The sequence below is a fragment of the Acanthopagrus latus genome, chromosome 17 (genome assembly GCF_904848185.1).
Source record: "Acanthopagrus latus isolate v.2019 chromosome 17, fAcaLat1.1, whole genome shotgun sequence".
NCBI lineage: Eukaryota > Metazoa > Chordata > Actinopteri > Spariformes > Sparidae > Acanthopagrus > Acanthopagrus latus.
The window spans coordinates 15,447,213-15,462,813 of record NC_051055.1 but is presented as its reverse complement, the minus strand read 5'-3'; the positions used below and the strand labels follow the sequence as shown (position 1 = coordinate 15,462,813).

Genomic DNA, 15,601 nt, shown 5'->3' with positions numbered 1-15,601 from the left:
TGCAGAGGAGAGACAGAATACAAAAATTGAGTTACACTTATTATTCAATATAAAAACATTTCAATTCTCTCCCACAGGAAATGTGCATCTGGGGCGAACAATAACATGATTTACAAAACAAAGATGGACTACTTTGACAGCAGTTGATTTTATGACGGCAAACAACACCCTGGCAAGGAGGCGATTACATCTATTCACTGTGAACATTGAGCAAGTTTCACAGTGTGCACAGCAGGCTGCTTGTGTAACAGATATGAGTGGTGGTGTCAGGTTTCAGCAAGCTCAGCAGCCAATAAGGAGCATAGTTCCTGGTTCTTGTGTGAGTACACCTGAGTTAGCATGCACCCTCGCTCCATGATAACAAGGATCTTGACGCTGGAGCAACAACATACCAGCAGTGTGGTGAGGCAACTCTGAACAACAGCTTTTTTTAAAAAAACGTGAGTTCACCTTTCAGACAATACTTTAACCTTTAAATTAGTATGTGGTTACTTAATACTGTATCATTTCCTTCATGCTGGTTAATTTTTAGCACAGGCTTATATTGCGTGTTGAGAGTCAATACAGAAGGTAATAGAAAGCAAAAGGGTTGATATTCTTTAATGTATAGCAAAAGAAAAAGCCAAAATGAAAGTTGGGGTGGTGTGATTTATTGATGTCTATTCACCTCCCAGAGCAGAGAAAAGACAGCTAAAGATTTCTCAACAAAGCAATTACCTGACCATAATTCCCTCCAACTGTGCACAGATTAGTATCTTTTGTTGTTACGCGGGCTGGGACATAACCACACCCCATTCATCACTCAAAACTAGACAAATACAACTTCTCAGGGTATACAGCAGAACTGTTGAGACTTGAGTGTTGCAGGTGAAAGAGGAATAACCCAGTGCAAGACTGCTGCAAATATTGAGCGTAAGGGTGATTACAGGTAACAATGGATGTAGCCGAGTGCAGAAACTGGGAAACTAGTTGGTTTATATTGTGATGTTGTGCACATGACCTTTGGAACTTGTTAAACTGCAGCGTGGCACCCGAAAACAGACACCATGTCACATATTAGTCATGTAATGAAATCAAGCACCATCTGGAGGTACTTGTACTTGACCATTTCCATTTGTTGCTACTTCACTACATTCAAAGAAAATCTAGTACTATTAAATTATAGTTACTTTATAGATTACAAGCTGCATCAGAGTCAAGGTAATGCACTTTATTTATTCTTTTCACTGACAATCAGATAGAAGTGCTAGGTTTTCCAGTGTCCTGGTCGACTCATGGTTTACAGTGTATACGCAGATGTTAATGTGGCCTACTGTATATATAATTTACTTTTATCTGTACTTTTGATACTCAAGTACAATATGCATCAGATACACCTACTTTAAGCCTTCTACTCAAGGTGCCACAATTTGTAAGATTGACTTCACTTTAACCAGAGTAATATATGAAGATGATTAGGGATCAGGGCCGAAAATCTGGGCCGACATTCAGCATTTTGTCACATTGACGATAAAATAAACTCATTTGAAAATGCTGCAAACTGTAACACAGTTCTTAAGTCAGCGTTACTTAGGTTCACTCCATCACTGGTCATTCGAAATATCTAGACAAATGTTTTCATATATGCAAATAAATGAAAACTATTTATGCACTGCAAGTATCAGTTCCCAAATATCAGTTCAAGAAATCTGTATCGACCCTGAAAAAAAAAAAACACAACCAAAAAAACAAAAAACAAAAGCTGTATCGGTCAGCCCTAAAGTGTAACTTCTGGGTACTTGTCACAATGCAGCCACTCACCGAATCCCAAGAGAAACATCTGGAGCAGCAGCACAAACTGCATTTCGGCGCAGAGACAAGAAAAACACTTTACATGAATGGAACACTTGTATCAAAAGGACAATATTGTAAAATGCTTGCATGCCTGTGGAGATACCAAGTATCTAAAATAAGCCACAAGCTGGCAACAGGCTGCCAAAGAAATAAACACCTGTGCTTTATGAGACCTTAATCAGCACCTGCAACGTCATCACTAGTCGACTAATTAGGCTGCACCTGCCAGCTGTTGAGCATTATCACGTTATCAGCGGGGATTTCAGATCTGAGCGCTCATGGCACTTCCTTTTATTGAGCAACTTAAAAAAAAAAAAAAAAAAAAAAAAAAAAAAGAAAATAAACAAGAAAAATCACCTACATTTAACCGGAAATCGAGGTGAGTTACCTAATTTTCCACCCGGCTGCTTAACATTCTAGTTGTTACTGATGAGCTAAGCTCGAGTTCACTGCAGCATCTTCACTTTGCAGCTTTCAGGAAACAGTTTGAGAAAGCACTCGGGCGGGTGTTTCCCGAAGAAGCAAAAAAAAAAAAAAAAAAATTAAAAAAAACCTGACTGCGAGGAGGAGGCGAGGGGCAGCGCAACTTCAAAAATGAGGTGGCTGTGAATCCCCCCCTTTGTACGTGAGAATACGAGTTTGCCCAGAAGTTGCCAGGCAGCAGTTTTTCCTGTTAGCGCGTCGGCTCCTGTGAATGTTGAACTGAGACTTAGAGCTGTGGTGAGTACGTCAACTTTCAGTCCACAGACGAAGGCAGAGACACGAGGACATGGTTTTAAAACTTTAACTCCCACAAACGGAATACACACTTTGCTACAGAGCTGTCTTTCTACTGTGTTGGTAGGTTACATGTCGTTATTTATTTATTTAATTTATTTATTTATTTTTTAACGCTGTCAGTACTTGTAGTGTGATGGTAACACAGGTAATGGACACATTTTTTCCACTGTGCTGCCTCATACATTCTCTCACAAGTTCATTCTTATGCGTTGTCTCAAAACTTTAAATTTATGTGACAATAATTTGATTTCAACCATTTAAAAGTGGAGACTTCCAGGTGACAGAAGTTGAGGGGGTTCATTTGAAAAAAAAAAAGAAGAAAAAAAAGAAAAGAAGCAGCAGCAGCACTTATCTCACTTCCTCTCTGTGTCATTCCATTCAGTCTGCTCACAACGTGCCTTTTCTGACCCGAATATCAGCCTGCAAACAATTAACAAGGTGTTTTTGAGTGTTGTTAATCGCACAGCTTGCTCAGGGAGTGTCAGAGGTGAAGCATGGGGCACCAGGTCTCTGTTGAACCCTTTTTACATCACCATGTCTCTGCTTGTTCCCTTCAGAAGGGAGCGATGAGGCTGCGTTCCAGTGTGGCTTGGACAGGTCTTGTGATAGTATTGTTAACAAAACAAAGAACAACAGCTTTGTCTCCATCTGATTAAAAAAAAAAAAAAAAAAAGTGAACCCGAGGTGTATGTGCCCAGAGTCCTGCATGTCCTGAACTCTGTTTGTTGCTGTTTTTGTCATGGTTGAGGTTGAATCTGCCAACATTTATTCAAGAATCATGTCTGGCTTTTATGTGTTCTGTTGTGTGTGTGTGTGTGTGTGTGTGTCTGTGTGTGTGTGTGTCTGTGTGTGTGTGTGTTTGTGTGTGTGTGCGTGCGCACGCAGGATTTATAGTTTATAGTAGAGGGGCAAGCAAATACAGAATGTATGTCTCCATGATGGTCGTCATAAAGACACACGTTCATATCCTCGGCCATTTATAACTGTTGGCCTGATGCTCAACGTGTCATCAATTTGGGGGGGAAAAAAAAAAAAAAAGCAAAATTGGGTGTGACTGCACAGTGTGTATCAACAGTGGATCTCTCAGCGGAGTTTTGGATTTACCTTTATTTTTATTTCATCAATAGTTTACCTTGTTTTGCTGTTTTGCAGTCCACTGGCACAGCACGGTATGTTATGTTAAGGGGGAAAAAAGAGGAATTTGCATCGACCTGACTTAGGTAAACAGCTCCTGTAGAGATGGCAGAACTGAGCAAACATTTCAATAAGAATATTTTCTCTTCTCACTGAACCAGTGTAAAAGACCACTTTTTTAACAAAATTGAATGGCAATGTATAACAAATGATCTGAGTGCTTCTTTCCCTTTCTTGCTCGGTCTTCCTTGTTGTAGGGCTTTTTCTTTCTTAGAGCAAGGCTGTTTCTTAGCTTTGACACATCGTCAATAATCAAGAATTTTTTTTATTTGCCATCTTCTCTCAATTTTTTTCTTTTCATTTGTTTCCCTGTAAACTGTCTCGGCCAGAGCAACTCATATCTTTGCACTTTAGTGATTGCTATCGCTGGTGTCAAAGTCGTGTCAGTGATGCACAGTGGTTAAGCAGAGGGGCTGTTATCGGTGTGAGCAGATAAGAAAGGGAGTCTGAGTCTCTAGCGTGTTGTTCTGTTTATGTACATGAAGTAACCCTTCTGCTTGTGTCTGTTTTTTGTTGATATAGATTGCACCGGCTGGGTTGGGAGGAGTTGAAAGTGTTCATCATTCAAAATTAAAACCTGGTAAACCAGATTTAGGTATTCTATGTGCCGGCCTGGCTGGACAGGTCTGAGATTCAGGGTTAATCCTGTCAGTGGAAAACTACATTGGGGAAAATGGAACACAAACAAGACCTATTCACCCTCCAGCAACAGCCCAATGTTTGCTTTTCTTGCAGAACTACACTGCTTTTTTATGATTTGTAGATTTCTGCCCATTTATCCTCTATGATCTTTGCATCTCTAGCCAGAAGGCAGCTCTGGCATGTCTACTTTATGAGCAAGCCAGTGGTTATTATATGTTGCAAATTGGGTCTGGTATTAAAGAGCAAATTCAATCGGCATTCAAATGTACAAGAATATATTACCCAATTTGAAAAATAATACAGGCGTCAGGAGCCATTTTGATACAGAGGCAGTGGACTGGGTTGATAAATATTTCCAAATTGGATCAGCTTATTATTTCACCCAAAGCGACTCTGAAAAGCAAATTGGATACAGAAGGGGATTTTATTTGCAGCTTCTTAGGTTGTTTGCGTTTGGAGATTTACTGCAGCTATTCAAGAGGCCAGAACAGCCCACACTACACTCTCTCTGCAATCAGCCTCAGTTGTGTGATTAACATCTTTTTCCAATATAGTCAACCAAAATAGTTCTTAATGCTGTTCTGCTAATTTAGCATGACGATAATCTTGTTGTGGACTGGGCCGCGCTCGTTCCTTTGCAGCCCTACAGGGTGGACATTTGTCTCACATGAAGGTTTCAAGACATCAACCAACATGGCAACATTTATAGATGAGATTAGAGATTTTTAGCCAGATCCTTAATGCCTGGGTCTTTCACAAATCTGTCAGACAGTGAACGAATGAACTGATGTTTGCTGGTCTTCCATCTCCAGTCCGCTTCCTTTCTTTTTTTAACCTCCATTGACCAAATGTGGTCATTTGACTCACACATTACAGAGAGCATGAACCACTTCCTTAAATTGTAGTAATGAGTAGGATACAGTAAGTTGGTAACTGCTGTGTGTGGGTGTTAAGAGGTCGGAGTCTTGTTTCTTTATCACAACCTTTAAAGGTAAAAACCCTTATTTTTAAACCTTGACCTCTTTTTCCCCATGTTTTTTCATCTTAGTGAATAATTGTAGCAACTGTATTTGAAGTTAGTTCAGTATTGAGTGAGGCTGTAGTGATGTCTGGGTTTTGGTAAATAAATATAGAGCAGAATAATTGAATATTCATTTAATTAAGACCGATTATCAGTACCACAGAGGGTACTGCACCAAAGTCCCACCCACTACAATATCTGATTGGTGACATGTCACAATTAATAGCCTATGAACAATAAAATAACCAGAATCTGCACAGTAACTAGTAACATGGAAAATCAGTCCTAAATATCAGTTTTCAGTCTCCTTGATTTCTAATAATTGCTATCAGTATTGGTTGAACCCTAATCTACAATAATGGTACATAATCACAGTTATTTCACTCATGTTTGTTCATAATCAATTCTTGTCACCGCGCAAACATGGGAAAATAGGGTCCAGGTTTAAAATTCTGAAGTTACCCTTTAACAATGCAGGTCACCTCAGTTCTTTCCACATCATCATTAACTATGGAGGAAACCAGGACACAATGGGCATGGCTAACAATGAAAGGGAGCTACAGTGTAACACTGGCACAAAGGTCAGTGGGAGAGTTCCCTCTGTATCAAAAATTGCTGATCCAAAGCCAGCATCAATGGCTAAATCTGGCCAATGAGGCTTCGTCCGGGACCTAGACCGGAAGAGAGTTCTCGCAAAGTTTTCCCATTTAAAAATATCCCCATTCATATTGTGTTGGATACAGCTGGGGCTTTGTTTGGCGGGCTTACAACATCTGTGTTTCACATCTACGTGTTGGTGATGGGGAACAGAGGTAGGGTTTGTTTCAGGCGCTGTGCCATAAGGAAGTTGAGGTTTCTACTTAAGAACAACACACACCAAAAAGAAATCCAAACCATTGTAAATGTGTCACTGATAAGATAAAGTTTAGTTAACGTGAAATCAAGCTCTTATGACATGAATATTTACCAGCAGGACACAATAAACAAAGAAAAATATTTGATTGCATTTCTCATTGGCACTTGTTTTGTTGCTCAACACCTGGCATAGCACCTGGCCTTTGCATAAGGATGGGAAAATGTTGAATAGACACTTGTTGCCAGCTCTCAGAACAGTTTTCCGCTGAGCACTATGGGAAATAAGGTTGTCTCGCAATGACCTTTTTACTGCCACCCACCTCAGATTACAATCTCGATCTGCATGCATGCTTTTAAAACCAGTTAAAACGGCACAAGGACTTGTTGGGTTGGAATTTGGAGTTTTCCACTGACTAGCAGTGTGTGTGATCTTGGAACTAAAAGTGCCAACCAAGCCCCAATAATAGACAGCATCGCTGCTTTCCATCACACCCCATTTCTAAACCAAAACACCAAGATTTCACACACATCAATGGCTGAATATTAATAGCAGATATTTTTAACTTTTCTTTTCCCCCCGCAGCATTTGAAGATGATGCGATTGCTGTTCCTGTGTCTGCTGCTGCTGCTGCCAGCCGCTACTGGTATGTTCTCATCTCTGTGACGCTTTCAGGTGATAAACATCTAATCAGGCACTGTGCATCCCAGCACCGGCATGTTTTCCTCACCTACCTACCTACCTACCTACGTATACGCACCATCTGTGGAGATTAATGTATGCACATGCTTTTGAATTATACAACCACCTCAAAAAAAAAAAAAAGTTGCAGCTGTGAAGCGCAGTGTTTTGTATACAGAAGAACAACACTAAAGACAAAGGCAGTTAAATTAGCAGCAGTGATGTTCTTTTGCAGTATAAAAGATGCCAGAATATAACAGACTTCACCAACTTTATGTGATACAAGTATAACATTAAACTCACTGTAGCAAATACCTTTGTGCTGTACAGTCCATGTATCTGAATTTAACAGCACCCTGGAGCAGGCTAACCTGCAAAAACTGTATCATGGGTGCTGTGAATGTATTCTAATGCTGTGCCTGTTTCTTTCTTTCTTTCTTTTTTTTTTTTTTGCAGCTGTTTCAGAAGAAAGTGAAGGATCAGCTGAAGGAGGTAAATACAGAAAAATCAAATTTTATAGATGGGCACAGTTGTAATTGTAGTATACTGTAACTGGTTTTCATATTAAGTCACTTAAAGACAAATTGATTTAATTTTGATCATTAAGTATGTAAATCAGAGATCACAACAATCAAAAACGACAGAATGTTTTTTGTTAATACATTGGAAAGGAATTGTCACACCCTGTTCTTTTTCTAGTTCCCACATGTTTCTCGTCCTGTCGTCAGTGACGATATTTCATCCTTGTTTTGACTTAAGGTGAGAGTAGTGGGTCCTTTAGGCCATACATAAAGTAATTAACAGACGTCAAGGATCACACCAGACATGTTTGTTTGACATGAACTGAAGGATTTCATGTCAAAAAGAACCCAATACGATCTTGTCTGCTAGACAAGGAAAAAACATACCTTTTTGTAGGTGTTCTTAACTCCTGAATGTAAAGGAAAGAGTTGCAATATATTATTGAATGTCATATGTATTATATTTCTTCTTACTTCATTATTTGTCCGAATTTCAATGGGCTTTACTCAAGTGCACACCAGAGCTAAATGCTTTAGTGTGACATGTAAGCATGTCACACTAAATCTTACTTGGTTCTTACTTAATGGTTTTCCTTCCTGATTTTAGAGTTTTGTTATCTAACCACAGTTTTGGTCACATGTTTACGGTTTTGGTTTCTTGCTTGGTGTTAACGTTATTTCCTTCAATCTTAGATTGTTTGTTTTGTTTTTCTGTGTACAAAATTGATTTTTGTTCAGCTTTTTTCCCACACATTTGGTCCTAAACTGACTCAGTTCAATTGTGTTACTGAAGGATTAGAGGCATTGTCAATACTTTGACTTCTGTACAGTAGAAGTACTCTGTTATTATTTGAAAGTGATTACAAATGCCCTCACAAGCATCTGATGTCTTCTTATTTCACAGAGCTGGACGATGAAGATTTAAATGCAGATGCATGTGAGTTAAAGATCTGTTCCTGTGATTTATTATTATTATTATTATTATTATTATTATTATTATTATTATTATTATTATTATTATTATTATTATTATTATTATTTGATCCTTTTGACGTGTGGATTGGTGGGCAGTATGATTTTTTTAGTTTTTCCATGCATCACACCCACAAACACTGTAATGGCAGCTGTCCAGAGGAGAGTATGTGAAGGCTATGGCCTGTGTAATTATTGCCAGTAAGTCAGCATAGTGTGTATGTTTCTCCAGGCCAGAGAGATGTGTGAAGGGCTCTGGCCCCTCTTGGCTTTCCCTCCTTCCAACCATTAAACCCTGAATGGAATCAATTAGCTCCCTGGAGGGGCCCTGCAGATTCTGCCGAAAGGCCAATGAACACGTCGTCTTGTCCACCATCCTGCAGGCCAGCTAATCAACATTGGCATTCTCATTCCGTCACTCCTCATCTTCGCTTTGATGGACATTTGATAGAATTACAGATCTGTTTAGAGAAGTGCTATAGCCAGTCCACTCTTGGAGGAGCAGTGTTTCTGCAAAGAGCTGCAATTGCTGTGAAGCCTCAACACTCTCTCCTCTGTAGACACAAACTCATACATACACAATACTTAATTTAATGTTTTTTGTTAGTAGAGTAGTAATAGTCCAACACTAAATATTCTTGTTGACTTTCTTGCTGAGAAGATTGATACTACACTCATGCTGTGGTTAAATATTGCTTCATTCAGATGGAACACTTGAGCATGTGCTTATAACACTGGAGTTGTGTACATGATGTGCTTGGTATTCAAGTGGTTGCTTTGACACCACTGCTATGCAACGATGCGTTAGAAGCAACTAAGGCTAACAATTTAGCAAGCTAGAGAGCAGGTAAGACAAAGCCAATAAATGCAAAGGCATTAAAGAGATGAGGCCATGGAGATCTTTTTCCCCAATATATCATAAAATTTCAAAGAAAACCCCAAATATTTGCAGACTTTATAATGATCAGCCTAATTTGAAATTGAAAAATGTTCTTCAAACAAATGAGACAATTCTATGAGAATGTGAGCCAAAGGCTATAATGCAGTGTAATTTTAATGATTAATATAAATAACCACTATACACACATCAGTTTGTAAACACATGCAGTTACAAGATACGTTCCAATGGTTGTTGTGTTGAAACCTGTTCCCTGGCCAAATTATGTTACCCTTAGACTTGTGTTTCTTTACTTTCAGTAGATGGCAAACACATCAATTGGAAACAGACTTTAACACAACCCCAGATAAAAATGGATCTCATAAATACTGAATAACAAGTAATTTAACTCAATTGTGTTATCAGAATTACTTTTTCAAATGAAAACATTAAATCATGAATATTCTATAGTCATTTCAAACGTAACCACCTTCAGTACCATCACCTAACTTCGCCCACACTTTGGGAATCAATGCTCTTTAAGACTAAATTACAATAAATTAAGTATTAAGCCATCCATTGAATCAGAACCAGAAATCTTTTAATGTCCCACAGACGGGGAAATGTGTTTGTCCCAGCAGTGACAGAATATTACAGAACAAAAACCAATAGCATAAATAAACAATATAAATAAAAGGGAAGAAATAGAATAGAATAGACGTATTTACATGAGAGAGTGCAAAATTAACAGCAAATTTTTATACACAGATTTCAAATACAAATAATAAATATGGGTGTTAAGGAAATTGACCAGATAAAACAGAAATTAGTTTTGTATACTAGGTGCTTTCAGACTATATCCACCAACAATGTTGTGAATCCAGCTAGTTTAGCATCTTTGTTTAGTGAGAAAGCACAAGTTGTGTTTTATGTGGTGGACTGTTCTTGGTTTGCCTAACTTTGTTTTTTGTACGGATTAAACAAACGGGCCTGTGTTGATTAATGAGCTGATCTGATCTGAGCTGAGTTGATCAGTGACATTTGTTACCTTTAGACAGAACCAGTGTGTTGCTGTCACCCTCTGTTCCTAGTGTTTACACTTTAGCTAAGCTACACTGCTGGTTGTAGCTTTTCATTTACCATTTGGACATGAGAGTGGTATCAATCTTTTCATCTAACTCTCGGAAACACAACAGATGACCATAGTTCATAACTTGTAGTATTTTCCAGATCCTCTTTTCAAACTCTCAAAGATTTGTTTAGGCATCAGTAGTGGTGCTATTTCAGTAACTTGATGAGACTTTTTTGCATGCAGTAGAAGTACTGCAGTGCAGATGTCATATGGGGGTTGAATAATGAATATAGTGCATCTGGATATAGAATAATAGTTGTCTTGTTCTCTTTGCCATTTTAAAGTGATGCCAAGGACTCGTAGCGGACCAGCCAATGACTCAGATACAGCTAAAGCTACAGGTGAAGACCAAGACTCAGGTGAGAGAAAAACAAATGTCAAAAATGATACAGGATTCATGACATCATTTGCTAGCTTTGCTGCTTCATTCATACACTTGGAGCCAATCGTTTTATGTTTCTTCTCTAGATCAATTCACCATGATTGTCATCATTGTAGCCGCCACCGCGCTGACTCTTTCTGTTGCAGCAATAGTCAGTAAGTACTGTACTTTGTTTGGACATAATGTAGTGAGTGCCCATTTAATTCCCATAATTGACAAATTGCTTTCAGGCCAGAAACACCGTAGTCCCCGTGTACCTTGTAAAGCTATTATTGCTTAAGAAAATGTGAACTTTTCTCTTCTATGTTCTGACCTTTTTCCGTTTTCTCTTTTTTTTTTCCTGCAGCCATAATGTTAGTAAGACGCCACATGCACAAACCGCAGCACGGGTAAGGTCAAATTCCTCCACCGTTGAAGTTGATATTTGATTGTAAACATTTGTAATCAATATCTTTATATCCTTTTGTTCAGTTCTAGCCAGATTTGAAGTCTTGTTTTTTTATGTCCTTTATTTTCACGCACAACAAGACAAACACACAATCTTTCATCTATACAGCCTCGATATGTAGTTTATCAGTGTGTTACTGAGAGTTGCATGTTCCACTTTATGCTAAGTCAGCCTGCAGGTGACAGAACCAGTCTGGCGGGTAACAGCCTTTCTGCCGCCTTGCCAGTTTCCCTGACTTCATCCAACTCGTCAGCATCAAAACCAGAGAAAAACATACAGTTGGCAAAAAGAACCCGCATCCACCCATTTGAGCCTGTCTGGACTTGTACAGCAATTAGTATCACGGCCTGAGGCCACCACTGAACACTCCCTACCTCTAACCCTTTCCATCATAGTCATCCAACAATAGCCTTAAGACAGTGCCACCGGGTCTATATAACTGAATGGGACAGGACCTAACCTGTTCCAAAGATTACCACATGAACTGAGGTCTGAGTCAACTACTCAGAAATAAAACAATACTGTAAACATGATTCAGGCGTCATGACAACAATCTGCCAACAGCAATCTGACAGCAGAACAGCCTAAACCAGTTATACAGAGTGAGGTTCTCTTTTCACTTCTTGTCTCCCTTCCATACTTGCTTCCATGCGTATTTAACTGCAGTTAGCTGCGGGACAGCTTTCTGCAGAGTAATCAGGTTTCTTTTGTTCTGGGGTGCAGCAATAAATGACCTGCAGTTTTTATGGTCAGAAAGGTTATGGAGTTCAAATGAGTCTCAAGAGATCTCCAAGCAGCAGGAGAAGTCTTGTTGTGGAGTTGACACCCAAGACTGTCTGCAAGGGTTAAATTCCTGCGCAGGATTACTGGCTGCCTCTTGGGGCTGCAGTCAGCTCTGGCAGTGTTTGGTGCTGACTGATCGCTCTGCTGAAAAGAGGCTTAATCACACAGCAACCTCTGGCTTGTTGGATCAACAGTGCCTTGCCAGGTTTATAAGTCCCACCTGGGGATGAGCTGTGTTTTGAGGTGATGCAGTCACCGTGCACCTGTCAGAGCCCTGCAGCATGAGGCAGACGTGCCGTTTCCTGAATTCCGACATGCAGAGATGTTCCTTCTGTCTTTCTGTTAACCTAAAAATATCTTAAAGATGACATACTTTTGCTGTTGCCCTGTTTCACCCTTCACCCCCCCACAAATTCCCTGTATTCACTTCCTGTGGCCTGTCTCTCTCTCGTCAGGGTCTACTCAGTGCCCACAGAGCAGGACCAGAAAGCGGTGTAGTTCCAGGTGGAGTAGCAGTCCTCAAACACACAGATGAGAGGAGCAATGCACCGGGCTATGTCACCTCCTACTCTTTGACTCAGGACAGTTCTTTGCACAACAGCTTGCTTCTCACTATGCAGTTCATTGCTCACTCTTACGCAAACTTTTATCAATACATATGCAATAAGTGATTTTACTGTTTTATACTTTTGTCTTTGTCCCAGTCGTTTCTAATCCACATACACACAATTTAGCCGGGGACACTTGGAACACATTCAAACCTTCTAATTGGATTCTATTTGAGGAATCCAAATCAAAGCCAGTGAATATGGCTTAAAGCTTATTTTGTTAAAAGGGATAATTTAGTCACAGCCAGAGTGCCCCCCCCCTTTTTTTTTTTAATTTTACTACCTGAAACAAGAAATTATTCCCAGAAGCTATACAATGAAATCTGTATTTGTGTTTGATTTGGTACACGTGAAACAGATGTTGCTGTGTGGAAAAAGGTCGATGAGCGAGACAAACCGCGCCAATCCACACTAAGCAAGCCCAGTGCTCACTTCATTCTCCTATTCACTTGTCTGACATATTCTGTTCCTGGCCCATTAGCAGTGACAGGAGGCAGTGCAATAAGAAGATAAAAAGATACACCCCCCCCCCCCCCAACCTTGGCAAAAAAAATAAGGAAAAGAAATGTGTCAAAATAGCTGGTCTGAACATCTTCTTGCAAGGCATCAAATTAATCGACTGCCGTGAGTGATGATGTTTTCTTTTCCCCCTCTCTTTTTCGTTTTGAAAGGCTTTCACTTCAGTCTTGCAGATTGTAAATAGCTCTCTGAATGCTGTAGAGAGTTAGATTAATGCCTCACACGCTGGCAGAGGGGAGCTGGGTGTGAGGGAGGGATAAAATCTCTTGAATCAAATAAAGTGTTGGGAATGATTGGGAAAATACCAACAATGCTTTTGTTTCATTCATACGGGGCATGATGGCTTCTCTGTTTTCATTTAAATGGAAATCAATCATGCTCTCTGAAAGAAAGCTTTCTATCAAAGAACCCAGGGCATTGACTGCCTTATTTGTTCTAATATGGAGAAGAGAACTTTCTGTGGAAAAGGTTGAAGGGGAAAAGGGACAAGCTCCTGTTTGACATGACAGTATTTCATCTGTGGCCTCATGAGGAGCATTTGTAGTGGAGTCGGCAACACTGGGAAAGACTCGATGGGGTTAAACACTGTGCTCTTCCACTAAATCTTGCAGCTAATCTTGGCACTGTGGGCTGGCCTTGGCTCTGATCCAGCCAGATTTGAGAGCAAAAACAATTGTGCAGTCACGTCTTCATCAGGGTGTACAGCGGTTACAGGTCTTTGCTGTAATGGTGATGCATCCTGATATACTTGACACAAACAAATTGGCAGATGTGATTGTTTGTCTTTTGCCTTTTGTTTTACTGCACTGTGTGTAAAGTGTGTTACTTCTCAAAGCGTAGCGTTGCCCAATAAGCCTTCAATATGTGTCAGCATTTCAATGGGAGGACAATTGGACAGCAATTGCAGCACAAAACATTTCAGTTTTTTACATCTTTGTAGTTACATATTCACATTTACTCATATCCACTATTTCTGTTATACAGTCAAACAACAGCACAGTAACATCGGCAACAGAGTTCTCTTTGAATGCTTTTTCCAAAATGTAGAAAGCAAATAGACGTAGTCTTTTGGGTCCAGCCTGCTCCATGTATGTGAGCAAACTCTGTTATTCCTCCTCTGTGGTGACACTACTGATGTAAATGTAAGAAATTGTAGCCTCTTTGTTTCCTCCTCAACGTGATGTATGTATTTTTTTTTAGTATTTTTTTTTATATAATATAATGGCAGTATTTCTGTCCATTCTCTATATTTGTTTTTCAAGCCCAACCACAAGCAGAAATGGATGAGTTTATGTCTCCATACTTGGTTGTATTTTCTGACTTTGCAGCATTTCCTTTCCTAAAATGCTGCACATGTGCTGTCAAATTGATTGATTTGCTCAGTTTGCTTGTGGGTTATCTGTTCTATTTTTTTAAGTAAGTTAAAGGTCCACATTTAATTGTGTTAACGTCTTACGGCATGCCACTTCTTATGCAAAAAGAGTAGTTGTGGCTCCAGAGAACAACATTTTCCACACAGTACTCAACAAAACTTGGAAAGTCACTTTAATGTGTAAAATTGGTGGAGTTGCCCTTAAGTTGCAGTGCATTGCGCTATTGGCTGACCTCTCGCATTTTTTTTTAATTTTATTTATATTATATATATATATATATATATATATATATATATATATATATATATATATATATATATATATATATATATATATATATATATATATATATATATATATATATATATATATATATATATATATATATATATATATAAAATATAAATATATATAAATAAAAAATAGTGAACAATGCATTTGCGTTGTCTCTTGATTGATTAAAAAATACTGTACTTAGCTAAATGGTCTTTTTATATAATTGTTGCGTTTGAAGGGTGATGTCTTCTCTCCACTGTTTATTTTATAAAATGTGTGTAGAAACAAAATGTGGTGGGTGGGATCACTTTTTTGCCAAAAGAAACTCATCTATATAGATATATATTTGTATTTTAGAGTCATTTTGCAGAAAAGTACTTGTGTTCATATGAACTTGTATGTATTGTACTGTATGTATTATTTGTGCCAAGGACATTTACAGTTTTTCATCATACAATAATTCAGTACAAAACACAACCTTGTATCGCAGAAGAAAACAATTGCTGTAGATGAGTGTATATCTCAAACTGCATCCCCCTGCACAGCTGCTGTCGCCTTCTTTTTGTTCTAATACCAATTAGAACAGTGAATACTCCTGTATATTATGTAGGTATGCCGAACTCTGGATTTTATTGATTTTGAGCATTAAATCTGTTTGGAAAATTTGCTTGCTTTCTACAAGTCTGTTGTCTGTATCATTTTGGCG

General features: G+C 38.9%; 2 protein-coding genes across 9 annotated transcripts in view; one reads left to right on the top strand and one right to left on the bottom strand.

The window, feature by feature from the left end:
- LOC119005699 (IgGFc-binding protein) overlaps positions 1–1,939 on the bottom strand; it is a 39,704-nt gene extending 37,765 nt beyond the window's left edge. The window contains exon 1 of the mRNA XM_037073561.1: positions 1,801–1,939. Within this exon, the coding sequence (XP_036929456.1) occupies positions 1,801–1,843 (43 nt within the window). The 5' untranslated portion in view covers positions 1,844–1,939. The remainder of the gene's footprint in view (positions 1–1,800) is intronic.
- On the top strand, positions 338–14,818 carry si:dkey-262k9.2. Of its 8 annotated transcripts, XM_037075941.1 has the most exons (10): positions 2,072–2,212; positions 2,305–2,553; positions 4,330–4,387; positions 6,909–6,969; positions 7,461–7,496; positions 8,430–8,462; positions 10,791–10,865; positions 10,975–11,043; positions 11,235–11,277; positions 12,575–13,554. In XM_037075941.1, the coding sequence occupies exons 4-10, from the start codon at positions 6,918–6,920 to the stop codon at positions 12,615–12,617; spliced, it is 351 nt and encodes a 116-aa protein (XP_036931836.1). In that variant the 5' UTR covers positions 2,072–2,212; positions 2,305–2,553; positions 4,330–4,387; positions 6,909–6,917; the 3' UTR covers positions 12,618–13,554. The 8 variants fall into 8 exon arrangements, with proteins under 8 accessions (XP_036931842.1, XP_036931841.1, XP_036931836.1 ...); XM_037075946.1 differs by lacking the exons at positions 2,072–2,212; positions 2,305–2,553 and adding an exon at positions 425–440 and having other exon boundaries at positions 12,575–14,818; XM_037075940.1 differs by lacking the exon at positions 4,330–4,387.
- The last annotated feature ends 783 nt before the right edge of the window (positions 14,819–15,601 follow it).